Source organism: Serinus canaria, chromosome 15 (genome assembly GCF_022539315.1).
Source record: "Serinus canaria isolate serCan28SL12 chromosome 15, serCan2020, whole genome shotgun sequence".
Taxonomy (NCBI): Eukaryota; Metazoa; Chordata; class Aves; order Passeriformes; family Fringillidae; genus Serinus; species Serinus canaria.
This window is the reverse complement of record NC_066329.1, coordinates 168,662-196,048: the sequence shown is the minus strand read 5'-3', so window position 1 is coordinate 196,048 and position 27,387 is coordinate 168,662. Positions and strand designations below refer to the sequence as shown.

At 58.3% G+C, this 27,387-nt stretch overlaps 2 protein-coding genes across 2 annotated transcripts; one reads left to right on the top strand and one right to left on the bottom strand.

Moving 5' to 3' along the window:
* The first annotated feature begins 3,166 nt into the window (after window positions 1-3,166).
* Window positions 3,167-4,811, top strand: SELENOM (selenoprotein M). Its single transcript, XM_009092504.4, has 5 exons — window positions 3,167-3,325; window positions 3,408-3,443; window positions 3,523-3,557; window positions 4,038-4,116; window positions 4,206-4,811. Exons 1-5 carry the CDS (start codon window positions 3,194-3,196, stop codon window positions 4,416-4,418), a joined length of 495 nt encoding a protein of 164 aa, XP_009090752.2. The 5' UTR covers window positions 3,167-3,193; the 3' UTR covers window positions 4,419-4,811.
* A 630-nt stretch (window positions 4,812-5,441) lies between these two features.
* On the bottom strand, window positions 5,442-27,387 carry SMTN (smoothelin). Its single transcript, XM_050980460.1, has 21 exons — window positions 27,236-27,387; window positions 22,110-22,270; window positions 21,774-21,867; window positions 21,587-21,665; window positions 21,211-21,494; window positions 19,628-19,730; window positions 19,210-19,427; window positions 19,020-19,083; window positions 17,740-17,838; window positions 16,871-17,206; window positions 15,818-15,912; window positions 13,660-13,776; window positions 12,492-12,650; window positions 12,325-12,400; window positions 11,892-12,056; window positions 11,286-11,348; window positions 11,058-11,121; window positions 10,562-10,732; window positions 10,343-10,463; window positions 10,078-10,229; window positions 5,442-6,375 (listed from the first exon to the last, which is right to left on the bottom strand). Exons 1-21 carry the CDS (start codon window positions 27,284-27,286, stop codon window positions 6,225-6,227), a joined length of 2,823 nt encoding a protein of 940 aa, XP_050836417.1. The 5' UTR covers window positions 27,287-27,387; the 3' UTR covers window positions 5,442-6,224.

The following is a 27,387-nucleotide window of genomic DNA, read 5'->3' as shown; positions in this document are numbered from 1 at the left end:
TTTGAGCCTGGCGTGATGCCAGTGCCCCCAGGAAAATGCTTCCTCCCCGGTGTCTGCTGTGAGATGTGATCAGAAATAGAGCAAAGCAGGCTCCAGCTTAGGAATAAAAGGGAAAAAAATTTATTAACCGACAACTATAAAAGAAAACACACAGAACTCAGGATGAAAACCTTCCAAAAACATTCCTCCTCCCCCCACCAAATTTTCAATACATCCACCCCTCAAATCACCAACTCTCAGTCCAGCACCACCCTTCAGATAGTCAATTCTCAGTTCATCAAGGAGAGAGGAGTCTCTCTTGTGCCATAGGTTTCCCCAAGAAACACAGTTGAAACCTCTTGTGTTTCCATGTCACACATGGCACCGCCCAGAGATCATATTGCCATCATGACATCTTCCTTCCATGCCCAGTGCTCTCACCACTGTGCATGGACCAGAGCTGCTTCTAGGGTTTTCCTTTTTACAGGGTGCTTTGCCCACTTCTAAAAAGAGCACAGTCTCTCACCTTTGGGACACCTGTCCCCCCCAGATTTCACCCTCTGGGGCCAAGGGGTCTCGAGAACAGAGATCATCTTCCTTTTCTTCTTCCCTGAAGACGGAGGGCACCACCACCACCACCCTCCTCACCCATTGTCTCTGTTAACGCCACTCTTTCACATCACATCACTGCACTCTCTTGGCTCCAAGCCATTGCCTCCCCCTAGATGCAGTCTCTGTGTCACAGAGACTGTGTCATTTTCACAGGAAAAATGGTTCTGTCCATGGCCATACAAGAAAAGTCCAGCCAAAGGCCACTCCATCACCTCCTCCCACCTAAGATTCTTTTCAGCTTCTCTCGTGGCCCATTTCCTCTTATCTCATATCTATCTCTCTTCTCATTCAACTCCAGGAGGAATCAGCATTTGTAAGGTTTCCAGCATCCAAGAAAAGGGTTAAAAGTCTCAGGCTCTGCCTGTCCAGAACTCCCAAGGCTGCCCTGCTGGGCACTTTCTCACAGCAACCCCCTTCTCTTTCATGCCGGCCATGCTATCAAATTTCAAGGTGGCACAGGCACAGACACCCTGCTCTCTCTCTCCTGGGGGGGCTGCCCGAAGCCTCTCAGTGCTCCTCCACCCTTCGATCTTGCAGGGGCCTTCACCTCCCTTCTCTGTCCCAGGCCCGGCTCACCTCAGTCAGGTCTTGTGGCTTCCCCTTCCCCCCCCAGCTTGGAGCCGCACAGGGTAGGTCTTGTTGTAAAAATTATCAAATTGGCAGCCAAATTTATAAAAAAAAAATTATAAATTTATTAGATCAACAACCAAATAGAATATTATAAAACTGCCACAGCCAAGACAGCGTCAACCCTGGACTTTGACGCTGGGTGAACCTGGGTCAAACTGACGGATGTAGTGTCAGCGTCTCCCCAGAGTTTCACACCAACTGCTCCTGCTGGCCAGCTTATATACAGTTTATTCTGCCTGAAGCAGAAATGACATAAGATTTCTGTAAGTCCCAGCATATGTATAACGGGGACTATACAGATTCAGACTCATACAAAAGTCAGTCCATAGGACTGGATGGCTGTCTGAGCTCCTCGAAATAGTCTTCTTTTCAATTGTAGCCAGGATGTAATCTCTTCCAGGTGCCATTCTGTGAATGTTCTGGACATTCCTGGGAAATGGCTGCTTATTGCCTGAGAAGGACTCATTCATTCATTAATACTCATGATTTTATCTGGGTGAGTCCGGGAAATCTTTTAATAGAAAGAAGGCCCTGCTTCTGGCCATGGGGGTCAGAGGCATGGTTGGATCTTTATGATTTTTATACAGTTACAAAGCATGAATTATCTCTATCATATACTACAGTCCGATCTCTTCTTCACGGACAGAACCAAAAAGAGAGCTTCCCCTGGGAGTTCTCATCTTTTAATCCCCCTGTGTTCTCAGAGGCATATCCATGTCCTCAGTAGCCACACCAGGTGCCAATATTCGAATCTGAGCACCTATTGGTTTGACCACAGCATCCCAAAAAACTCCCTCTCTAACCACAACAGTGTGTCACTGTGTGTGTGTTGCTCTGTGTATGTCGCTGTGTGTGAAAAACGCGTATTTTAATATTGGCTTTTCTCAAATAATAAAATTAATATTATATGTGTTGTGTTAGAAAGTAATGCTGTATTAATTCTCTTAAGTAGTGTGTTAAGTATAGTTTTAGGTTATAACAAAATGTTAACATAGAAACTATGCTATGTAGGATACTTTTTTTCTAAAGGAAGGACTCGCATGGAGATAGCAGTCATAGGACACCTAAATCTTTCAGAGAAAGAGAATTTATTGCTCCCTTATCAGAAGAAATGAACTTCTTCCCACCTTGCTTGGGCAGGACGACGCCGTTAGGCTTATGAGGAAGAAGCTGACACTGACCAGACAGAATCCTGTATTTGAATGGAACTTATGCATCATGTATGATATGTATGAATATGCAACAGGCTGTTGCTTTTAAGGGTTAATCCTCTGTTAACGGGTGTCCTTTTTCAGGCTTATGCTGCTCAGAGAAAGGTACCCGGAAGTCCGTAACTCTTCGTTTCTATTGTCTCATTTTGTCCTAATTCAAATTGTCCAAATTATTATTACTCTAATTGTATTACCATTTTTATAATCATTTTATTACTATTAAACTTTTAAAATCTTAAAAACAAGTGATTGGCGTTTTCCACACTGTGTGTTGCTGTGTGTCGCTGTGTGTGTGTCGCTGTGTGTCGCTTTGTGTGAGTTGCTCTGTGTGTGTTGCTGTGCCCGTTTGTCGCTGTGTGCGTTTGTCGCTGTGTGTGTCGTTGTGTATGTTTGCTGTGTGTCGCTTTTTTATGTTGCTCTGTGTGTGTTGCTGTGTGCGTGTCGCTGTCTGTATGCTGCTCTGTGTGTGTCGCTCTGTGTGTGTCGCTCTGTGTGTGTCGCTGTCTGTATGTTGCTCTGTGTGTGTCGCTGTGTGTGTGTCGCTGTCTGTATGTTGCTGTGTGTATGTCGCTCTGCGTGTGTCGCTCTCGGTCTGTGCACGTTGAGCGGTCGCGGCTCTTACGCGACATTCACACGGTGCGCACGCGTATGCGCGCGTGTCTGTGCATTCGTGTGCGCGGGTGTTTTGCGCGCGAGCCGCCGCGCATGCGCGGTGCCATGCGCGTGCCCGTGCCGCGCCGGACGTGGCAGGGGCGGGAGGAATGCTGGCGCTGCTGTCGGGGCCGGGGCTGGGGCTGTGGCTGCTGGCGGCGGCGCTGGCGGCGGGCAGCGGCTCGGAGCACCCCCGGCTCCGCGAGACCGTGTTGCGGGACCTGGCCCGCGGCAAGGTGGAGGTGAGCGCGGGTGGGGACCGCGGGACGCGCCGGGGGAGAAACGGTGCCCGCCGGGTGCCTGACGGGGTGTCCTCTCCCGCAGACCTGCGGCGGGTGACGGCTGAACCGCCTCAGGGAGGTACGTATTGGGGCCGGGCCGGGCCGAGGAGTCGGGGCTTCCCGTCGCTGAGCCGGGCCCGACTGGCCACTCTCCGCAGGTGAAAGCGTTCGTCACCCAGGACATCCCGTTCTAGTACCTGCCGGCAGCGGCTGCAGCGCTGGGGTCCCGATGGGATGGGGTGGGACGGGACGGGACGGGATGGGATGGGTGGGGGATGAGATGGGATGGGTGGGGGGATGAGATGGGATGGGTGAGGGACAGGATGCAAGGGAATGAAGTATAGGAGGGGATGGGCTGGGGGACAGGATGGGGTTTTGTGAAGAATGGACAGGGTTTGGTGAGGGGTGGAGAATGGGAAATGTGATAAAGGATAGGATGGTATTATATGGGAAACAGGATGGGATGGTATGCAGTGAAGGATGGGATGGCAGACAGAGCAGATGGGATGGAAGGCAATAGGATATGAGACAAGATGGGTTGGGTTGGAGGATGGTACAGGATAGACAGGAATGGGATGTTACAGAGGACAGAAGGGGATGTGATGAAGGATGGGATGGGATAAGGGTTACATGGGCCTGATCAGTGCTACCCACTCCTTGACACATTGCCCAGCCATAACCTGGAGATGAAACACCTGCCTGGTGCTGACCCTGAACTTGTTCTCCTCAGCCTCCGGTACAAGGAGCTAGAGGTGAGTGGGCAGTGCAGCACCTGCTGCCACAGCGCCTGGGGTGCTCAGTGCCCCACAGGTGCTAGGCTTCAGCCCCTGTCTGGGTGCAGAGAATTCCCCTGAGTGACATGACCCGGGAAGAGATCAACCAGCTGGTGCAAGAGTTGGGCTTCTACCGCAAGGAGACGCCTGATGCCCCTGTGCCAGAGGAGTTCCAGTTTGCCCCTGCCAAGTCTCTGCCAATACTGCGGCCCCCTGAAGCACCTACTGCTGATGGCAAGACCCCACCCGAACATGACAAGGAAGAACACCCAGACCTCTAGCAAGGAGTGCCACCCTTAGGACAGGGTCCTGCAGCCAGTCCCCAGTGCAGGGAATGAGGGCGTTATGGCAGCTGGACATGGTGTCACAGGGTGGCACTCTTGCTTGTGTGCTGGTTGACGCCCTCCTGTGCTTGGAGCCCATTATCCTTTGCCAGTCAGGAGGAGCAGCATTTCTTGCAGTCTCTTGCTGTGCCCAGACATCGAGCTGCTCCCAGCATTGGGCAGCTGTCCTGCCTGCATGGGACAGGATGAAACCCTCAGCAGAAAGTGCCAGGTGCTAAGGGTAGATGTACTGAGTCCCAGAGGTGGGAGAGCTGTCCCAAGAAGGGGGCTTTACCCCCCAGAAGGGTTTCTGTCATATCCAGCTCCTAGTAAAGCTTTTATTTGCAGCCATCTGCACTGTATCATCTTTTCAGAGGGAGCTCAGTCATGTGCATCCCAAAATGCTCTTTCAAAGGACAGCGGGTGCCCCAGAGCTTATCACACAGGTAGGAGAAGATGGCACAGTCATAGTCACTACTGGTGAGCCACATACCAACCTACAGACCAACTGTGCTGTTCCTGTGCTTCCCCTCCCCAGCATGATAGAGGGGTGAGTGTGGTGGGCATCATGGCATGGGATGAGCTGTTCTCACAGGGTGCAGGGGGATGGGCATGAGCCCATGAGTGAGTCCTGCAGTGTTGAACCAAAGCCCCATGGCTGCACTGGCCCAGTGGAGACCTTTGGCCCTCAGGTAGGGAAGGCAGTGGGGCAGAGCTGCACTTGACCATAGTCTTGCTGGCCATGGGTTTTTCCCTGTGCCAAGCATGGGGCAATAGAGGGCAGTGAACCCTGGTCAGGGTGGCTCAGCTATGGACATCATCAATGAGTTGAGGAGCAGTACATGCCCCAGTGTCCCTCTGGGCTGGGTAAGCAGTTGAGTTGCAGGTAGAGGGGCCTGCAACAGCTGGACTGCCAGCATTCCCCAGGCACTGTGGTGTGCCATACGCCACTGGCAGAAGGACCTGAGCCAGAGGCATTGCCCTAGATAAACCTTTATTATCTGGCTGGTGTTGGTACACATGTCAGCACAGGTGTAGAGATGTGAGAGAGTGGTGAGCAGCGCTGAGCACATAGATGGCCTGAGCTGGAGAGGAGAGTCGGGGCAGTTGTCCCAGCTTGCACCATTCACCTTGCTCTCCCCCGGGACCCCTTGCTGCTACCCCCTCCCCAGCCTGCAGGTGCCCCTAATGTAGAAGTGCCTCAGGTGCACGTGGAAGTGGGAAGCAGGGAGTTGGCACGGTTGTGGAGCTGTCCCCAGGGAGGTGACATCAAGCAGGGCCTGCACTGGGTGGAGAGGCTTCCTTACAGGGGACCAAGGGAACCACTGACAGGTGCTGCCTGCAGGATGTATTATAACCCTGGCTGAACTGCACAGCCCAGCTCAGCTGCAGACCCATGAGGTGGCCTGAGTCTGGGGGCACAGCTGTGCCCATGCCACCCCAGAGCGTAGGGATTGTACCTGCAGGGCAAATAATTCCTGAAGAACAAATAACTTAAAAGGCTGGAGCGGGGGGGGGGGGGGGGGCACAAGCCAACGTGGGAGTAGCCCCAGCAGCGCCCACCTGGCTCTTCCCACAGGGTCAGCCCACAGGTGGATGAGGCAGAAGCAGTTCTGCCAAGGCAGAGGTGTGGGGATGCCCTGGTAGAAGAGTTCTGTCCCCAGTGCCAGACCCATGGCCACCCAGACCCTCCCAAGCAAGCAGCTCCCTTGCCCGCAGGCAGCTCTAGAGTGAAGGCAGCAGTGGGGGTGGAAAGGGCAGGCTCTAGCACTCTTTCTGCCGCATGCGCAACTCATGGCGACGCAGGTGGTTATAGAGGGACTGCACGTAGGTGAAGACGCACTTGGCGTCAGGCTTCTTCCCCATGATCATCATGTCTTCAACCTCCACCAGCGGCACGCAGTCCACCAGCGTCCTGCAGAGATGAAGCTTTCAGCATGGCCTCAAGCAGGCTGCCCCATGTGGGGGCTGGGATGGGCACCCCACACTGCCCAGGGCCTGCTGGTGTGGGCACTGCTGCCCTCAGACCTGCTGAGCTCCTTTCACACACCCCCCACCCCACCCCACCCTGGTACCACAGTCCTTCTGCTCCTGACACTGGGAAAAGCATGTGCTATCTGCCCTGGGAGGTGCCTGCTCCCAATTGTCTGCACCCATGCCTCCCCACATGCTCTCCATCCCACTTCTTGGTGTTGGCAATCATCCCCTGCTAAAGCTGTGCCCACCCTCCTCCTCTTGCTCCTTCAGCTGATGCTGATGTCCTCTAGGGAGAGCCCAGCCTGGCTGCAGGTGTCTGCTGTGCCCTTGCCTCAAACCCTACCAAGTGGTTCAGGGAAAGCAGGGGGTGGATCTTGGTTATGTGCTGCCCCTTACTCCTGCCTGAAACCCCGGCCCTGCTCTTTTGCCTTCCCCTAAGTCCTGCCAATCTAGCTCCCTCCCTTGACCTGGACTGGAGCCCAGGGGCTACCTGCACCAGGCCCAGCACACCCTACTGTGGAGTGGGCACTGCCCTGCCTCATCTCCTCCTCTTCCCTGCTCCACCGCAGTGCAGCGGTCCATGCCGGACCTGGCTCCAGGAGTCTTGTGGCGCCCTGGAAGATCAGCTGTGATTGCATCCCCATCCCCATAGCAGCCTTGGGGCTCTGCTGCTGCCCTTTTGGTGGGGTGGCCCACTGTGCCTTGCCACCCATCCAGTTCCCTGGGCTATGTCTCTGCCCAAGTTGGGGCTCCCTGGGCGCTTGAAGGGACTGACAACACAACTAGGAGTCATGATGACAACCAGGAAGGGCTGGGAGGGGATCTGGCCACCTCTTTTCCTCTCCTTTCTACAGGGAGAGAAGGGGTGGGGAGGCACAGAAGCAACCCCACCACTGCTGCCAACCCTCCTGGCCCTGCCCAGGACCCACACCCCTACCAGGCAGTTTCCCCTTCAGGCTGCTGCAGGAGCAAGGGCTGGATTGGCACTGGGGGTGGTGCTGACACAAACTGGCAGCACCTGCTGCTGCCACGGCCAGTTCAGCTGCTTTGGCCTGGGCTACTCAAGGTTCTGCCCCAAAACTCTGGGTGAACAAGAAGAATCTCCCCAGGCAGGGCTCTGCCCCCAAAGACAGGGTACACAAGGAGGGTCTGAACCCTATACTTGCCACCCACCATAACAGCCTCAACCCCCAAGCCTTGAACCTCCCCTCTCCCCTCCTGCAGTAGCCCCACTGCACACGTTACCCCCCCTAGAAGAGCCCCACCCCAAGGAGTGACCCCAGCCAGTGCCAGCCCCTGGGGAGCACCAGGGCCCAGGAGAGCCCCCGACCCTGGGTCCCATGGCCCCAGCCATTGCATTAGGTCTCTGCTGCCTGCTCAGTGGGCTCCAAGCCCACAGCCTGGCTGGCACCAGCCCCCACCTCATGATTTGGCCACTGTGAGGATGGGGGGGATGATGGCTGGGGCCTTGGGAAAATCCTTGCCACTGCCAGCCTGGCTTGGGGGGTAGTGATGGAGCAATGGCAATGCACAGAGAGTGACTCTGCCCTTATAAAGCCATTGTTTGGGCCCTGGTGTGCCAGCACTGTGCAGAGCCAGGGGAGCCACAGCTCTAGCACCAGCCAGGATGCCCTGAGACAGGCACAAACACTACAGGACCTGAGCCTTGAGTCACACTTTCCAGGCTCCTGCTTCTGCCCATATATGAGCAGGCAGCCTCTTGGAGCTGGGCATGCACCCTGGGGAAGGGGAATGAGGCAGCAAGTGGAAGCAGTGATGCTGCAGCATCCTGAGGGGCCACCCACACTCAGCACCACTCAGAACACCTTGAGTGGCATCCCCAGCAGCTGATCCCTGGGGGCATGGCTCTGTTCTAACTACTGCCCTCCCCACAGCTGGAGAACAAACAGCACTCCAAGGTGAAACAGTCCCCCCCTGCCCAAATCCCCACAGGTGCTATTCCAGAAGGCTGGAGCCCAGCCAGCTGTTTCTGCCAGTCTCCTGCTGGGCCTTGTCTGGCACTGCCAGGACTTGCCCCTCACCCATCAGCATCCCCCAGCCTCCTCCACAGCCGAGACAGTCAGTTCCCTGCCGAGCCCTGGTGGTGGTGGGCACATGGGCAGGTACTTGGAGGGGAAGGTTCTCACCATCAGTCCTGGGGGGGCTGACAATGGGCTACGACTTTTTGGTTTTTACCAGCCCCTTCTGGACCAGGCAGCGATAGAATTCCTGAATGTATGTGTACACACACTTCCAATCTGGCTCGCGCATCCGGACCATGTCCTCCACGTCCAGCAACTGCGGACAGTCCGCGTGCTTCCTGGGTGCAGGGAGAGAGAGGGGCAAGCCAGTGACCGCAGCCCAGTCAGGGAGGGGAGGAAGAGAAAACAAGAGACACAGATCAGTGCAGTTCCCATCCCACTGGCAGCTGCTCCACTCTGGCATGCTCTGGGGATGCACGATGCAGGGCCAGGAGGGCTCCAGGCACCCCATGCCAAGGCCATTCAGTGATACTGGGGGGGCACAAGCAAGGGGGAGAGGGGCAGGTGAGTGGCGTGGAGAGGCGTGAAGTCCAGAGGGAAAGACAGAGGAGGAGGAGTAGGAGGATGAGTGAGGTGTTCTGGTGCGCCAGGTGCTCGGGGTGCGGGTTCCAGAGTGGAGCGGCGCTCTATACAGCTCATATATAGAACCGCTGGGAGGATGGCAGGGGGAAAGCCCAGCCCTCCTGCCCAGCTCCACTTGGAACCACGCGGGACAGCCCTGGTGCAGGAAGCTCAGGAAAGGACGCTCACAAGAGCTGGAGGAGGAGGAAGGACGAGAGGCCACCTGGCTTCCAGGCCGGAGAGATCGATGGCTCTCTCAAGTCCGCGCACCAATTTCCCAATTAAGGCAAAAAATCCATTAAGAGGAGCGCCAAGAGCCAGGCCCACAGCCCCCTTCTCGCTCCACCAAACAGCACCACGGCACCCTGGGAGCTTGTGGGAATCCCCATCTCACACTGCCACCTTGGACATCAGCAGGATGGGACCCCCACCCCCAGCCCTGCCCCCTGGCAGGGTGCTGGAGGAGAAGAGTGGGTGGGTGGGAGAAAGACAGAAGAAAGGAGAGAGGGGCTGGCTGCCAGCCCTCCAGCTAGGTGCACTCCCATCTCTCAGCACCCAGGAAAACCAGAAGCAAAAAGGGAAAGAAAGAGACTGGAGAAGGTGCAATGGTATTTGAGCCCCTACAACTGTGAAAGGAGGAACCTGGCACAGGCCAACCCTGCTCCCTCCACAGGCTGCAGTCCCACACCTGGTACCCCAGGATGGAAAGTACTGCCTGAAGCCAGGTGGGCCCATGGGGCTGCTGCTCTGCCTTTGGGTGCTCTGCCCCACATTCAGGAAACCACACCCCCATACCCACCATTGCCACACCAGGCTGGGCTGCACTAGCCTCCTGTGACTCTGCCCATACCAGCTGCTTTTTGCCCCCACAGCACCTAACCTTGTTGCATTGCATGGGGGGGAATGACACCTACAGGCACCCACTTCCAGCACCATCAACTCCATGTGTCCCCCCTCGCCCCAGCAGCGAGCAGGGGAGCCACCCCAAGCTGTTCCAAGCCATCCCAAGTCCATATGATGGCAAGAGAGGTACGTACTCTGCAGAAGAGAAGGCCACCTCGAAGTTTTGGCGGCGGTTCTGGGGCGTCAGCTTACTGTAGTCAAATGCATCAGGGAAGAAATTGTGGACCAAGGCACAGAAGGCCATGCCATCGCTCCAGCTGGATGAGAAGTTCTGGATGTCCACGTGCTGAGAGAACAACAAAGTTACCAAGGGACAGGAAAGTGACTTTCCAGTCACTTTGAGTGACAGGAAAGTCACTCAAAGTGACTGGCCTTGGGACAGGAAGAGGTGGCACCCACCTCATAGCCCCGGGTCTTGGCTCTGCACCAGTCCAGCAACATCTGCTTGATACTGTTGGCGTTAGGCACACCAAAGCTGGAGGAACGCTGCACGGTGGTCTGTGATGCTGCAGGGTTTGAACTGTGGCAGGAGACATGGGGTGTTATCCATAGCTGCAGGGTGTTGTTATTTGTGCAGCAGTTACTGCCCTGGCCAGCCTGCCCTAGGCCCAAGCTCACCTCCCACCCTCCTTCTGCAGCTTCTCCATCATGGCCTTGCGTGCCTGAGAGGCCGATGTCTTGGGCAGGCTCTGAGCCTTCATTAGTTCCTTCTTCTTCTCTGCCTGACGCCGCTCTAGTGCAGCCAGGCTGCTCTGCCGAGAAGCACTCTCATCTTCACGGTCAAAAATGCTGGGAGAGAGACAGGCAATGCTAAAGGGGCTGTGGGCAGCCCAGAGGAGGGCAGGCAGTGGTCTCAGCCCATGGCCAGCCCTGGAACTCTGAAGACCTCCATGTCCCTGGGAGAGAGGTGCCTTAATGTCCTCAGCTGGCAGACCCATCTCTGTGCCCAAGGAAGGACCCATGAGAACTTCTGAACACAGTGGATGTATCTCAAGGACCAGGAGGCTTTGGAGTCACATTTGCGTGAGGACACTGCAAGCTGGGCAGAGGGCTTGTGCAAGCAGGTTAGTGACAGGAACCATGTGGAGCTGTCCCCGCAGGCACCTCCACTCACCTGCCTGTCTTTTTGGATGAGGAGCTGTAGGATGATTTAGTTTGAACGAAAGTGCTGTTGCCATCTGCAGAGAGAAAGGAAGGAAGGAGGCCCTGGACAGGAGCTGAGGGCAGCTGTGCCAGGAAGGCAGGACTCTGCCTACACCAGGGCACTGACAGCTCAGCAGCAGTGATGCCCCAGGGTTACAGCCTAAGGATGCTATGGGGAAAGGACAAGAAAAACTCTTACTGTCTGATCTCTTCACATAACTTGATTCCATGGTTGTAGTACGGGAGGTCTTGCTGCCATCACCTGCAGGGACAAAGCAACGGCAACTGCTGGGCTGGGAGGAGCAGCACTCACAGACACCTGCTGCTCCCAAGCATTCACACCCACTCACTGCAACAAGGAGAAGTCCCAGGTGGTAGAGCCATGGGCATGGTAGGCAGAGGGAGGACAGAGGGCATGTGCCCCCCAGGCAGAGAACAGAGGCAAGCGCAAAGCAGGGAGCTGGGGCATCCCTCAGCCCCTGCAGCCACTCAGCTTGAGCCATCCAGGCATTGGGAGAGCCGGGATATAGGAGACAAGACACAGGCCAAAGATGGAGATGAGGCCTTGCCATCCTGACAGGGTTGGGGATTCAGAGGGAAGTCACCAGAGCAAAACCCTTAATTATCCCCAGGCAGGCTGGGCAAGCCAGAGACTCAGCTCTGAAACACTGTCCTGATCCCAGGACAGTCTAGCCAGACTCAGGACAGGCAGTGAATGGCAAAGGAGCTGTGATGGCAGAGCACTGGGAAGGATTCTGCAAGGCCCCCAAAGGTCTGGCACACCCCCTCCTGCCCCAGCCCATACTAGACTGGATGAGACGCTCAGTCTTGGTGACGGTACTGCATGCCGAGCCATCAGCTGACTGAGTGCTCTGCATGGTGGTGGTCTCTGTGGCATGGCCAGCCCTTCCTGTCACAGATTGGCTCCTAGCCTCCTGCAGCCGTTGGTCCCGCTCCTTCTCCCGCTGGTCTGCAAACGTGAGTGGGAGATAGCATCAGCAGGGAAGTGGGGTGGTGGGCATGGTTCCTGCCACACCAGGAGTCCTGCAGCTGCTGCTGGCCCACAACTGGTTTGTGGAAAGGATGATGTCCTTGGCATCACAAAGCCATGGGGGCAAGAGAGGAGCCACCACACACTGGCTCCTACTGCTTCCCCACAGCTGGACAGCCACACTTCAGCACCCTATATTGCCACCACCACCACACTGACCCCAGCACGGATCACCATCTCCAAGTACCTCGCTTGCGCTGACGCAGCTCCCTCATAGCATTTCGAATCAGCCGTCGTTCCTCAAAGTCTGTTGTCTGATCCAACTGCAGGAGGGGGAAATCATCATTAGTCTTCTGCTATCACCTTGAGGTCTCTTTACCTTCTTGCAGGACACCAAACCAGAGGAAGAAGTACCATCTTATCCAGAACATCCTCATCCTCAATCTTGCTCAGCTCCTCGACATTCAGCTTGCTCCTTCTTTCCACCTCCTTCACTTGCACCTTCTCCATGCCATTGGGCAGCTCTGGTTCTCGCCTTGGTGCCTGCTGCTGCTCCACCACCTCTGGCTCCATCTGCAAGAACATCACCATGCAGCTGAGCCCCCTGCCAGCTTGGCCACACCCCTACCTCTTCTCAGGGTCCAGGCCCTCATCACCCTGACAACTGCCCAGTGCTACAGGCAGAGAGAACCCTAGAGAGGACGTGCCACATGAGGCTCAAGTGCTTTCAGCTGGTGGGCGCTGCAAGCATCTGCAAGGCAGGCAGGAGAACATGACAATCTGCAGCGCCCCATGCCCCAGGAAGGCCCAGCAGACCCTCTCTTCCTTAAGTCTGGTTGCCATAATATCTTCAAAGCCTCTCTGGTCCCTGGTAGGAGGTGGCTGTGTCCCCCAGCAGGCAGGAGTTGCCCACAGCTCTGGGCTGGGCAGTCGCTGTTACCCAGCAGTGGGCAAGGTGTTGGCAAGGCCAGTGCACACCTTTAGCAGCACAGGGATTTCCAAGGAATTAAGGGACTTGGTGTAGAGAAGAGCTTGACCTGCAGCAGGTCAAGAGCCTTCCTCTGCATCCGTGCCAGGATCTAGGCCAGTTCACCCCCTGCCCAAGCACAGCCAGGACGCCAAGTCCCTTTCAGCACAACCCCCCAGCAATGCATAGCAGGCAGTGGGCCAGGCCCAGAATAGGGCACAGGGCACCAGAGATGACAGAGTGGGGCCAGAGCAGCCATGCACACACCTGGCCCCATCCTGCATCCCGTGACCTGGTAAACTGATCCGTGGCAAAGCCATCAGCTGGAGTTAACACTGGCCACATGTACCCATGCCACCACCTGTGCCTGGTGCTGTGGTGGAGGCAAGACTGCTGCCTGGGGCATTCTACCTGGCCCACTGGGAATGTGAAACAGGTGGGTGCACCACCCCACCACAGTGAGCCCAAGGAGTGGCAGATCCCCATGGTGCCGTGTCCCCATGCACCACTGTCACAGTCACGCCTTGTGCCAGGGCTACAGATATCCCCAAGAGCCCTGGGGGCTGGTGACCCCCTCCCTTCCCCCTGTCATGGGGCAGGGCTGCCCACACTCACGCTGCTGTTGCTTCGGGAGAGATGCAGGGTCGATTGCTGGCGCGTACTGGAGAAAGTGGGTGGATGGGCCACAGGGCCACTGGGCTCCTCAGTGCCCTCAAAGTGAGCGCAAGGGTCCTGTGCTTCCAGAAAGAGGGTGCTGATGTCCTCCCCGGGGGGCACCTGCAGCCCTGGTGCCAGCAGATCGAGGCGGCGGCCCAGGCGCCCCAGCTCTGCCCGTAACTCCAGGTGCTCCTGTTCCAATGTCTGCAGTGCCTGTGCCAGCACCTGCACTCGCTGCAGAGCCTGCTCCAGTTGCCCCTCTGCTGCCCCCCGGAACACCACCAGCTCCTGCCGCAGCTCTGCCAGCTCCGCCACCCCAGCCTGCACCAGCCCCTCCAAGCTGAGCCCTGGCATGGTGGCAGTGCAGGCGCTGCAGCGAGCCCCGCTCAGCTGTCCTGCTGCCCTTTATAGGGGCCCAGGCACCCCCCCCCAGCTGGAGGCTGGCCCGCTCCCTGCCTGTGGGCTATTCTAGTCCCAGCAGCCGGGGGTCCCGTGCAGGGGTGCTGAGCCAGGCGCCACACTTGGCAGCACATTTGACTGTGGGACCAGGTGGCTCAGCAAGAGGAGCCCTGCAAGTGGCCCCCCCGCCCCTGGAGGCTTCCAAGGCCAGATACCAGCATAGGAGCTGGTGGGGACCAGCCCTGACCACGGCAGTGCTGGCTGAATGAAAAAGCCAACCACTGTTGTGTTCTGTCCAAGCGCTTTCTCACTCTGGGCTAACATCACCCACAGAACATCTCCAGCCCCAGGCTGGTATTGGTGCAAGGGCCTTGGTCACAGCATGGGTTCTAGGTCTTCATACCCCTGTGCTCCCTAATGCCTGCCCCAGGGGGAGCAGGTCCCTCCACAGGTACAGGCAGCACCCCACCAATGAGAAGACAATGCCACTGTGGCTACTGTCCCCAAGTCCCTACAGCCTGCTGGTCCTCCAACCAAGCCTTGTGTGGCAGGGCTGACAGCACCACTGCCTCATCCTCCTCCTCACTGCCCACCGGGAGCATACCTGGAGGCTGCCTCTCCTGCCAGGCAGCCGATGGGTCTCAGGCCCCCCACCTCAGCAGACAGACCCACTAATACCTTAATGAGAGCTGACAAGTGCTCAGGCCAAGCATGCCCAAGCGCATCAGCACAGGGAAGTCACCCCAGCGCAGCCAGCTGCCCACAGGCAGGACCTGCTGGCAGCTGTGGGCAGCACCTGTGGGCACTGCCTGCCTCATGCTGGCAAGGACTGGGCTGAGGATGGGGTGAAGCCAGTGGCACCACAGCCACCAGTATGCCCCAGGTCACGAGTGGTACCACAGCCACTGGCAGTGACACAGGCCACCCACAGCGCTGTTCCTGCAGAGGCAGCCAGGCGTGCACAGGGCCATGAGTGAAACAGAGCCACGTTTGACATCCTGGTTCCTGCCAAGGCAGCACACAGATGCCTTGCATTACCCTAGATGGGCAGGAGCAGATTAAAGCACTTGAAGGGCAGTCTCCTGTGTGCACCCAGCCCCAGGATGGCCACAGCCTGCTCTCCCCACAAAGACACTGCAGAGAGGTTGTTTTTTCAGGTTTTTTTTCTACAGTTGCACCCAAGAATCCCTCCTCAGCAGGCTGGGGCTTTGGGCACTCTCCACTCAGGATGGCACAGCAGAAACATGAAAGACCCCAACCCACAGCTCCAGGGTACTTTAGAGACCTTTGAAGAGTAGCCTTCCTCCAAGGCAGGCTCCCCAGATGCATGGCCAAGGTCCATCCCCATGAGGGAAAACAGAGGAGTGGTTGGCAATGGGTTTTTCCCTGAGCTGCTGCCACCCTTAAAGGTGTTTAAAACAAAGCAAGACCCACAAAAGATTCATTGTCCCCCTCTGCCCACCTTCCCGAGTGTCTGAGTACATGCTGGCACAGTCCAGTGTGCAGGAGACTCATTTAGGGCTGTGCAACCACACACTAAGTCCAGGGTCTCTTGAAAAAAACCTTATCAAAACAAAAGCACCAAACAAAACCAGACAGAGCCTCTGGGGCATGCTGCCTAAACTAACTCTTTGGTACCTGGTCCCCATCCCAAGCCCTGGAGCTGCCAGGTAATGGCCAGGTGGGGCACAGCCCCACAGACCCCCTGGGTACTCACCTTGGTGACATTGCTGCTGACACTGCTGATGTTGCAGACGCTGCTGGGGATGGTGGTGATACGGATGGGGGCACTCCGCAGATCCAGAGTCACCTCTGCAAGGGGAGCAAGAGGCATGTGGGGTCTGACCCAGCCCACAGGCTCAGCCCCATAGCTGGGGAGTGGCTCTGGCTGGGCTGTCTGCCTGCCCCACACATTCTGCCCTGACAGTGAACACTGAGCTCTGGCACAAGGAAAGGGTTTTGGAGGAAAGCAAGAGATGGGGCAATTGAGACCCCTTGCTGCCCTGGCTCATCATCCTTCCCAAGGAAGGGCATTTTCTCCAGTGTTTCAGCTGGAGCCAAGATCCCCCAATGAGAGGGATTGCCACAGGGGCATCCTGAGCCAGCCACATCTGTGGGCAAGCAGGGTTGGGGAAGAGCTGGAATAGACATGGTGCAGCCGTGGGATGGGACAGAGCAGGATCATGTGGGCTCCCCTGAACCAGCAGGTCAGTGGGGAGAGGATGGGGCAGGGCTGCAGGGGCAGGGAAGGGATTGGGGAATGACCCCAAACATAAATACGGTAAGATGGTGGGGCTGGGGACAGGCTGCAGGGCCAGATGGTCTCCCTGAACTGAGATGCCCCAAACACGATGAGAGTACATGCCAAAGGATGAGGGCTACCAGGCATACTTTGTTCTTCTGGCAGCACTCAAATACTCCTGCTGCCACCCTGCTGCCGATCAGCACCCACCTGGCCTGGCTCAGCCTGCCTGCCTCCACCTGCCCATTTGTGCCCACCAAATGTCAGTGCCCGATGGCCCACTGGCACCCACCTGCTCCACTGCCCAGCTGTGCACTCTGTCGTATTAGGAGCAGTCCTGTAGTGCTTACAGGCCGGTGGATGTTCATTCCCCTGCGGTGCCCACCTTCCTGAGAGATCCGCACCTTTTCCAGTCCCACCTCCCTGCATGACACCCATGCCCATCACCCCTACAGTGTCAAGCCTTATGACAGATGCCATCTGCCCACTGGACCTGTCCTGCACACCCCGTATCCCATCAGTGCCCACCTGCCCGCTGGCTGCCGGGGGTGGCCGTGATGCGGGGCGCCAGGGGCTGCACGCGCCCATCCTTGATCTCGATGGTGAAGAAGGTCTTCATGGCGTCGAGGCGGGAGCCGGCGGGGCGCGGGGCCGGGCGCTGTTCTACGCCGCCGCTGCCCCGCGCGTTTTGAGCGGGCGCCGGCGGGGCCGTGCGGGGCCCCCGCTGCCATTGGGCGGCCCCGGCCCCGGCCCCGGCCCCGGCCCGCCCCCCCGCACCGCCCGCCCCCGCCGGCCCGAACCGCTGCGCGCGCTCCCGCACCGAGCCGGCGGCGGGGGAAGGCGGAGGTCCCGCGGGGCGCGGCGCTGCGGGGATGGGCGCGGAGTCACCGGACTGCGGCCGCCCGCGCGTGTCCCCGCCGTGTCCTGGCCCCGCACCGTGCATGCAGCGCCCCGCGGTGCCCCCTGCGATACACGCTGCTCCCCATCCTGGGGTGCCCCCTGCGATGCATGCTGGCCCCGCCCCGGGATACCACACTGCGCATCCAGCCCCCGCCCCCCAGGTTGCCCACACGACGCACAATGTCTCCGGAGTGCCTGACCGTGCATGCAATCCCTCACGTGCTCACGGGAGGTACTGCTGTCCCCCAGAGATCCCATGATACAGCCAGCATTTCCCAGGGCGGCTGCAGCCCCTCAAAGCCTCTGCTCCCTCCCCCCACTGCACATGGATACGAGGGAGGGAGGGTTTCTGGGCAGGAAGCAAAAGGGGCAGGTGGGCAGCCAACAGCATCCTGCGGCATCCGGGCATTGCGGAGCTCCACACCTGCCCGGGCTCCACTAGGGACATCCCGCCACCGAGAAGCAGAGAATGGAGGCAGCCACCACTAGGACCTTACCCGTGGGGCCAGACAGGGAAAGGGAGGAGGGCACCAGCTCCCACCGGTGAGTATTCAGGCGAGCCGGGGTCCCTATGACCTCCTGGGTGGGCACTGATGCTTGGAAAGAGACAGGCCAGGGAAAGAATGACACGAAGGGCGCAGAGGGTGAGCACGGCATCCCCCCACCCCAGCACAGCACCCTTGCAGTCTTCCCCCCCATTACCCCACACTCCCCAGAGCTTAGTGCCAAAATCCATCAGCACTTGTGGGCTGCCCTTCACCCCAGGCACGGGCGCTGTCCTGCAATTCAAAACCACACTGTGGAGGGTAGGCTCTGTGCACAGCAGTGCAGTGGGGGTCCCTGGGATCTGTGTTGAAGGGTTGGGATCACTCATGTCCTCACCAGGCCCTGGCATACCATCGCCTCTGGAGAGACATTGAAGGGGCCAGGTGGCTCAGCCTTCAAGGGTGCAGGCAGAGCTCTGCCCTTGGGCTGAAGTCATTGATGCCCAGGGAGGGAGGGGGCTCAGCTTCTCCTCAGAATCCAGGTTTGAGCCCCCTGTGAGGCAAGGGTGGGGAAGTCAGATCCTGCACACTTGCCTCTACCCCAGGGCTGTGCCATGCCGCAACCCATCACCCCTAGTATCTTCCCACGGCTTCTTCCTTCTCAGGAGCCAGCAGCCTCCAGGGGCTCCTCAGAAGGACAGCAACCTCTGCCTGTCAGGGCAGCACCCCTGACCCTGGAAGCAGACAGCTGCTTTTTGGTTTTTTCCCCATTTCCTCTTGGCACAGCCATGGGGACGGTTTTCCCAGCAGTAGGAAGAGGGCAACTGCTGGCCACTGGAATCCCTCAGGGCTGTGGGGAGGCCCTGCAGGGTGCTGGGCCCAGGGTGGGGGTAGTCAAAGCGAGCCATGCACAGTTCCCAGCCTTATTGGGACAAAGAATGCAAAGGGCCAGGGTTTGCTACTGGCACCGATTCCCTTTCATGGCCCTGCAGTAACCCGGCCAGAGTGGGAACCCCAGTAAACAGCCTGCCTGGCACCCAGTTCGCTGGCTGGGGTGGGCATTGCCACCACTTGGCTAGGCAGCAATTGGCCCCCAGCTAGGGGTGGCCTTTGGCCTGGCCGTGTCCTGCACTCACATTCCTGGCCCAGCACACATGGGCTGGAGTCATGTCCCCAGGGCTGCCTGGGATGTACATGCTGCAGGACAGGGGAGCAGGGGGGCCTTGGGGTGGCAATGCTCAACTGGCAGGGGACCACACCTCTCATGTCGTCCCCCTCAAGGCTACACTTACCCACTGATGGCCTCTCGTGTCTCCCACCTGGCCCCAGCACCTGGCAGGGTACCCCAACATGAAGCTGTGGGAGTAGAGGGGGAGAGCACTCAGCTGGGGGTTACATGCAGTCTACCCATCAAGTTGGCTTCACCCACAGACTGCCAGCCCCGGGCAAGGAGGGCAGCGGCAGCTGCCACCGGTTTTGTACCTGGCTGCCAGCACTGGGCTGGCCCAGGATGAGTTGCTCCCCTCTGGAGCTTTGTGCCACACTGGGCTCTGGGGCGCTGGCAGGGATGCCCAGGTTCCCTTCCTTCCAGACTGCCTGGGGCTGACCCCGCTGCAGGTCCTCACCACCATCCTCAGGCTCTGGACTGGGTTCTGGGGCTGGCTGCAACTCCAGGAGGACGAGGGTCCCTGAAACCACAGCTGCGGGTGAGAAGAGACTCTACTCAGGTAGCCTGCAGCTGCCTGAGATGCATCCTGCAGCCCCCTCCAGTCACCCAGCTGCCCTGCCCACCATTGTGAGATAGTATACCCTCCAACATCCTGCAGCTGGCCAGGCACAGCTCTGGCCCTAGGCATGCAACACAGACAGGATTTTGCCACGGATATTTGTGGGGACTCACCCTGAGGACCAGGTTTCTGGGGGTCTCCCGCTTGCTGGCTGCACAGCTCCTGCATCCCGGCTGGGACATGCTCCTGCTCCACCACATCCTCTTGCTTGTGGGCCTGGAGGGGAGTAGAACCAGCCTCGCTTCAGTCTCTCACTGGGCCACCATGGCCCATTCCAGCCAGGGATGCATAGGTTGTGGACTCTTCCCATGATATCCAGGTCCCTGCCTGCATGCTGCTGGGCATCGACAAGCCAGTCCCTGCACAGGGGCCACAAAAAGAGGCTCACAGGGGGACAAATGTCTCCACACCCTGCTGCATCCTGTGGGCAGGGAGAGAGACAGTGTCTAGTGAAGGGGGACCCCAAACCTGCCCCGTGCCTCCAGCCCATGCATTCTAGGGCTCCGTGATGCAGGGAACATCCAGTTTTATAATACCCTGTCCTTGTCCATAGCACCTGCAGCTCTGCTTGGCAAATGATGAAATATTCCGAACATAGGACCACACACAGATGACAGGTCTGTCTCTGATATAAGTCTGAGTAGGGCTAGGGTGTCCTGGTGTCAGCTAGGGAACAAGCTGCCAGTCCTGGCTGTGCCAGTGCCTCTAGCAGCACCATAACTCTAGGGCAGGGGGAGATGAAGAGGGGCTCGTACCCTGAGGAGGCACAGGAGAGCCAGGCCCCAAACCCAAGAGTGGAAATGGCCAGATTGAAATCAGCCAGATTGAGTGGAACAGCGCTCTCAGCTGCTCAGTGATGTCCCAGCCCAGCCAGGGCTTGGGGGCAGCATGCCAGCAAATCCAGATGAGGAGGGAGACAGTGCTGAAAGGTGGCACAAGGCTACATGCCTTTGGCAGTCTCCTGCTACAGCCCTGGGGCAGGCAGAGGAAAAGCAGGGCTGGACAGAGGCAGATGGGAGAACCCACGCCTTCTTACCTGGCTACAGGTACATGTTGCTTCTCCTCTATCCACCCTCACAGGGCAACCCCACAGGGTTGGATGCAGACATCTCCTACCACCACAGAGTCTCTGCAGTGTCATTCCTGCTGCTCTGAAACCCCCAGTTTCTGCTCATTCCTTGCAGCTTTGCCCATCAGTTTATCCCTCCCCCATGAGGAAAGCTCTCAGCAGCTTCAGTCCAGAATGAGCCCCGGCCCCTCAAAGGCTAGCAAGAGGAGCCATCACAAGGAGGGGGACAGGGAATTGATATTTCTACCCATGCAGGGGAACTGCTGCAGGAGAGATGAATAGCAGTTGCCTCCAAAGAGCCCCATCCCCAAGAACTGGAGCAAAGATGGGTGCACCACGCGTACCAAGGGGCTCCCAGATCCCCATCAGGTAGCATCCCTGGGAGAAGCTCAAGGGGCACCCTGGCCTGAGGACCCAGTCCCAGCTCACCACCACTGGGGCCACGCTGGCACAGCCCAGCCGTGTTTTCCCTGTCCCCAAAGACCCCAGCCGCACCTGTCTCAATCCCTTCAGGCAGGCAACCACAGCTTGCCCAGGGCTCTGTGATCCAGATAGGCTGGCACAGGAACCCCAGAAAAAGGTGAAATCTTGAACAGTCCCATCCCCTGCAGTACTCCACACACTCACCACTGAGCCTTTGGGCTGCTGAGCAGGGGCCTGTTTCACAGCCTCCCCATACCCACTCTCCTCTGGCCCAGCCAGTGGTGGCTCTGCATCGTCCTGCTGACTGCTCTCCCCACTCTTGTCTGTGCTTGGAGGCTTGGTGCTGCCCTCACCACAGCTTTCTTCACTCTCAGTAAGGGCTGGCATTTCAGCATTGTTCCTCCGGAAAATTTTCATTTCCCCAGGCACAGTGGGGGGCTTGCTGCCATCCCTTTGGCTGCTCTGCACCTTCCCAGCCAGGGTCGCAGCTGGGGGGGAACAAAAACGGTGTTCAGGAAGGAGCTGCCCACATCTCACACTTTCCAGGGCTTCCCCCCAGAACATGGGAATGGTGCCTCACCTTCAATCTCCTCAGCCCGCAGCTTACGGATGGCAGCTCGGATCAGCTTGCGCTCCTCATACTCACCCGCTGCCCGCAGCTGCAAGAGGGAAGGACCCAGGAAAGCCCCGGCACAGGGTGACCCATGGTCAGCCACAGCACAAGTTCCATCCCAGCAAACAGTCTGTCCCAGCACACGGTTGCTCACCAGTTTTGTCAGTTCCTCCACGTTGGTGATGGCTTCGAGCTGCTCAGACAAGGCAGCCAGGGCTGCCTGCTGCTCCTCTTCCAGGTGCCGGGACCTGAGCAGGGTGAGAGGGGTGGCCATCTGGGAGTTGTCATGGGTGTTTGTGAGCAAAGTCCCCTTGTAGGCAGCTGGCAGATCCAGGCAACAGGCCCCACCATGCACCAAGCTGCTCTGTGCCACACTGCTCCCACCCTCACGTTCACTCAAATCTGTCCCAGCCATAGTGGGGCTAGGTACCACACCCCCCATCTCCCAGGGCAGAGGCAGGGAATGATCCCAGCTCACAAAAGGACTCACTGTGGCCAATTCTCCTTGTTGTCCTGTCGGTGGCTGCTACGTTCTGGGCGGAAACGCTTGGATGCCAATGTCTCCTCGTCCCGCTCCAACTCCTGCCGCTGCAGCTCCCGGATAGCCGAGCGGATGCGGCGCCGCTCAGCCAGGTCCAGTGTGGCCTCCAGCTGGGTGCACAGGGCAGGGCTCAGCACTGGCTCTGGCCACTGAGTCCCCATCTCGGCCCTGGTGCTGCCCTCTCCCACACTGCCATGAGCTGCCCACGCTCTGGACAAAGGCACTGTCTGTGTGTGGCACCCACGTGCCCAGTGCACGCTGCCTGGCACTGCCAGGTCCTGCAGGAAGTGGGCACGGCCCCCCCCTCCCCCCCCCGGGACAGGATGCTGGAACCAGCCATAGTGAAGAGGGGCTGTCATGGTGGCAGTGAGACCTCCAGTTATGTAAAGGTCAAAGAGACAAGCATGGGAAATGAACACCCAAGAGTGGTCCTGCTGCCTGCAAGGGTTGGTATCCTGCAGCTCTGCCCCTCCCAGTACCACCAGCTCTGGAATGAGTCCTCCTACCCACGCCAGCCCCTCTAGCAGCATAGGGACAGGAGAGCCCATTTTCTTCTCATCTGCTGTTCCCCAGGAGGTGCTGGTTGAAGGGACCCCAGCATCCCGCCAAGGAGTCATCTTGTCCACCCTGCAGCCCTCCCCACCCTCATTCACTGCTAGCAGATGGCAGGTGGCTCTTGGAACCAAATCCATGAGTGGGATCTGTCCTAAATCCAAGTCCAATCCTTTATGTGTGGGAAGCACAGCCACAACTCCCCCACAAATGCCCCTCATGAAGATCTCATAGGCACTCCAAGTGCTCCTCAGCCCACCCAAGGCCAGCCCTGGCATGGGCATGCACACCTGCTTCCCCTCTTCCAGATCAGGTCAGCCTCACTACCAGGTCCAGTTTTTCCAGAGTGCTATGAACACATCTCCTGATGTTCAAGGGGGAGAAGGCAGCCAGGTCTGCAGTGAAAGGCCAGTCAGGGCAGGCATGGCCCCACTATCCTCACACTGTCCTGCTGTGGGACATCAACATTGCCCTGACATCAGGAACCTGGGAGGTGATTTCCCATGGAGCTCGTTAAAAATAAACCCAGTGACCAACAGCAACTGCTGTCAGCATCAAGCCCCATCATGCTGGGAGGAGCCATGGCTGTGCCACAGGAGAAGTGCATCAGTCTCTTCTCTTCCTATTCCATGGGCCACAGACAGGCCACCCATCCAGGCTCTATGGGTTCCGCTGCAGCAGGGATCCAGGGGTAGTCCCTTGACTGGACGTGAATTGAGCCACACTGGGGACCCCACACCACTACCTGTATGCAGACTTCTTTGCAGAGAAGCTATCTCTCTGGAGAAGCTAACACCCTTTGCCCTCTCTGCTTGGAGTTTGGTGACATGGGAGGGTATTCCCATCTTAGTGAAGCCAGCAAGCACAGAGCAGGCACAGAGATGCCATGTGCCATCCCAGCAGCAGCCAAAACTGTTGTCCTCCAACCCTTGCCAGCCACAAAGCCCAATAGGGAGCATTATCTTTCCCCAACTGGGAAGATACTGGTGGCCAAGACTACCAACCCCCAGGGCAAATCAACTCTAAAAACACACATAACATTCGGAGGAGCTGCCTGGAGCCAAGGTGCTCTTTCCTTCCCACCCCAGCAGCCCCCACCATGTCAGCAGGCAGTACCATCCCTTCCAGCAACCTAGCCAGACCTGAGGCCTGCAGCCCACTTTGGGCTTTTATCCAGGGCAGGCACGTCTGCCACCACAAGGCCAGGGAAGCAGCTGGGAAGAGCAGGAGCCACAGCACTGCCAGAGCAGTGGAGAGTGTTGGAGAGAAAATCAGCACCTCCATCCTCATGGGCCTCTCATTTCCCATCTGCCCTAGATGGCTGCCAGCATACCAAGGATGCCACTGAGGGGACAACTATTACCAGGACAAAGGCATGGTCCAGCAGCATGGCGGCCAGCCAGGAAGCCTGGCTCCGTGCAAAGAGGGCAGCATCGATGGGCTGGCAAGTGGTGGAATTTGGTTTGGCTCAAAATCAGGGGCTGAAGGCAGAGCTTTGTGGTAAGGACAGCTCTCCCTGCAGCCATCCAAAGGCTTTGAGGACAGGAAAACAATCCTCAACTGCATATTGGGTGGCCAAGGCCTTGGCCCTTCCCTAAATAAGCTACTGGCAGTGAGTGGCTTGGCCCCAGCAGCTGGGTCAGGGCAGTGGGGAAGTTGGGGGAGGAGGAGAAGGGGCATGTGCACAGCAGCTGCAAAAGTCGCAAGTGCCAGGAAAGGAGGACACAATGGGACACCAGCCCTGTAGATGCTGGTGCAGGAAACATGCTAGCACCAGTGTGTGCTCTGTGGCACCCACCTGCCAGCTCTGGGGTTTGTCCTACCCAGGAGGCTCCAGCTGGGAGCTGACAGGCACCCAGGTCCTGGAAGGCTTCTCTATACAGGAGAAAAGGCAGGGCAGGAGAAAATGCTTTATTCCAAGCCCAGGTCAGCAGGGAACTGGAATGAGGCAAATGAGCAGCTTTGAAAGCTCCGTAACCAGTAGCAAGGGAAAACATGATGGAAACCACAACAGCTGCGAAGGACCAAGGGGCCCAACCCTGCCAGCACAGGAAGGCTCAGGGATCAGCATATGCCGGGGCCCCATGGGCCCTGCCCAGCTGCCAGCAAATTAATGGTTCCAAGCAAACACCCTCCTCAGAGAGTGCCTTTGTGAAAGGGCACTGGCACAGCACCCATAGGCTGCTTCCCCACTGGTGCCCAACACAGCAGTGCTCAGAGCTCTGGTGCAGTGGGCAGCTCCTCCAGGAGGGTTACAATTAGCCTGGCATCCATCCAGCTCTTTGGAGTGCTGTAGCACACAGCAATTTGGAGGCTGGAGCCTGGCCACACGGAAACTGCTCTGGGACATCCAATGAGCCTGGCACACTGAGCACCTCCTACAGCCCAAAGCTTCACTGTCACCTTTGGAAAGAGCCATGGAGAGCATGGCTACTCCCTGGGCAGAGGAAAGCAGGAAGGATGCTGAATGACAGGGATATGGCAGGGATGCAGGGCTTCTCAGGGCTGTTGAAGATTTGCCAAAGGCTACGGGGTATAAGAAGAAGGGGATCTCATGGCAGCAACTTTCCTAGCTCAAGCTGCCCTGCCTCTGTCTCCAAAGGTATTTATATCCTCCTTAGTCAAGCAAAGTACGACTTGGAGAGGCTGGGAGAGGGAAGCGTTCCCCAGCCCAAAGATGGCAGACCTCAGCCTGGAGCTCAGTACAGCTGTGAGCCCTCAAAAAATCTCTTGTTTCTGGACACCCATCTAAGGGCCACCCTCCAGTAGCACCCACCCCATCCCCCACAGCTTCCTCCTCCAGCTTCTCCAAGCCCTTGGTCACCTTTATGCTGCACCATTGGTTCAACACAACCAGCCTCCCTGGGACTGGGATACCAATGGGCAGCTGGGGAGGGAATCATACAGATGCCTAAACACAGCCAGCACTAGGAGTGAGGGGGCTGGAGGGACTTCCTCAAGTCCCCCAGCCTCCTTCTTTCAGTTTCCCTCAGGACATCAGATGCTGCTGCCTAGGTGTCACTTGAGAGAAATAAGGAGAAGCAAAGCAGAGTGGAGAGCTGGGGAGAGTAGAGAAGAAGGGAGGAAGCAGTGGGAGAGGCAGTTTTCCCTTATATGGACTAATCCTCTTCCAGCTGAGTGGAGCCAAAAACCTAACCAGAAAAAAAATAATTCCTTCCCTGCCTCATGCCAGCTCAGATGAGGCTTTCCCCAGCTTGTGCCACAAAGCACAGGGAAATGTGGGTCACAAGCACAGTGCTCTGGGGAGGCAAAGCCTCAGCATGTCAAAGAAAAAGCATCCATAAAAGCAGTGCTTGCTGCACGATGAAGTCCCTGGGCTGGCCAGACACCACGAACCCACTGCTCCTGGAGCTCCATCTCAGATCAGAGATTTTGTCTGGGACATGGCAGAGCTGGAGCATTGGCAAGATGGGTAGACACTTTGACCACCCATCCCCATGCCTCCGGATGGATAGTCCATTGGCCCCGACATCACCCCACGAGAAGCAAGTGTGCCCCTCAGCTCGAACCACGGGCGTGTCGTCACTCAGAGCTGGCTGAGGGCTGCAGGACAGCAGGCTCAGCCGGGGGCAACCCTCGGTGCGGACCCACTGCATAGCCCTCACTTCCCGCCGGCATCCCGACTCTTTCCTGTTCTAGCAGACCTGCCTCCCGGCTGACTCAGCTTCCTGCTGTGACTATTCCCCATTTCTGGCCCGGGCCACCTCGGCTCAACCCCCGGGACAGCCAGCACAGCCCTAGCTCCGGGCCGGGGGTCCCTGGGGTTGCCCAAAGCCGGGCACTTGTAGGGACACCAGACCCGGGACACCAGACCCGGCTGAGTATCCTGAGTCCCGTCTTCGGGACATGATGGCCCTCGTCCTCCAGAGCCCACCGGCCGCGGCAGCGAACGACTGCAGCTCTCGCCCCTGCGGCAGCGCTCCGGACGGTGCCCCAGAAGCCGCTGCGCAGGAGGGGACGGGATGCAAAGCCATTCAGTCAGAGCCCGGGAAGTACGCCTGGCACCGCGCCAGCCCCCGGCAGCGCGGGAGCCCGCAAGGAGAGAGCGGGGAGCAGGGAACTGTGTCCGCATCGGGAAACGATTCGCCGGGATCCGCCGGCCCAGAAGATGGAGCCGGGACAGGCGGTACGGCCAGGCGCGGTTGCGAGCAAAGGGCCAAAAGCGGCCAGAGCAGCGGGGCTACAGCCTTCGGAAACACCAGAGCTCGTGCTGGAGCTCACCCCGGTCCAGAGCCCAGCCCGGGCCAGTGCGGGTCCCTCCAGGTGCTGCCGCCTGGGACCAGTGCTGGGTCTCCAGCACAACATCCGCTCCCAGTCATGGCTCCAGAATCCCTCGGCCGAGCAACAGACCCGAGGCCCGCCCGGTCCCATTCTGCCCGCGCCTAGGACAGCAGCCCCCGGCCCGGGGCGGGGGGTTCAAGGAACCTTCAGGCACGATCCATCCCCGGAACCCCCGCGGGCGCGCACCGTACCCCGAGACCCGGAGCAGCCTGGGGACTCACCAGCTTCCGCAGCGCTCCCTCGTCCATCCCGAGGAGATTTTCCTGAGACATCCTGCCTGTTGGGCCCGCGCTGCTCCGGCCGGGACTCGGTGGCGACCGAGACAACAAAGCGCGGCCGGGGCGGCGCGGCCCGGCGCTGGGTTCGACCCCGC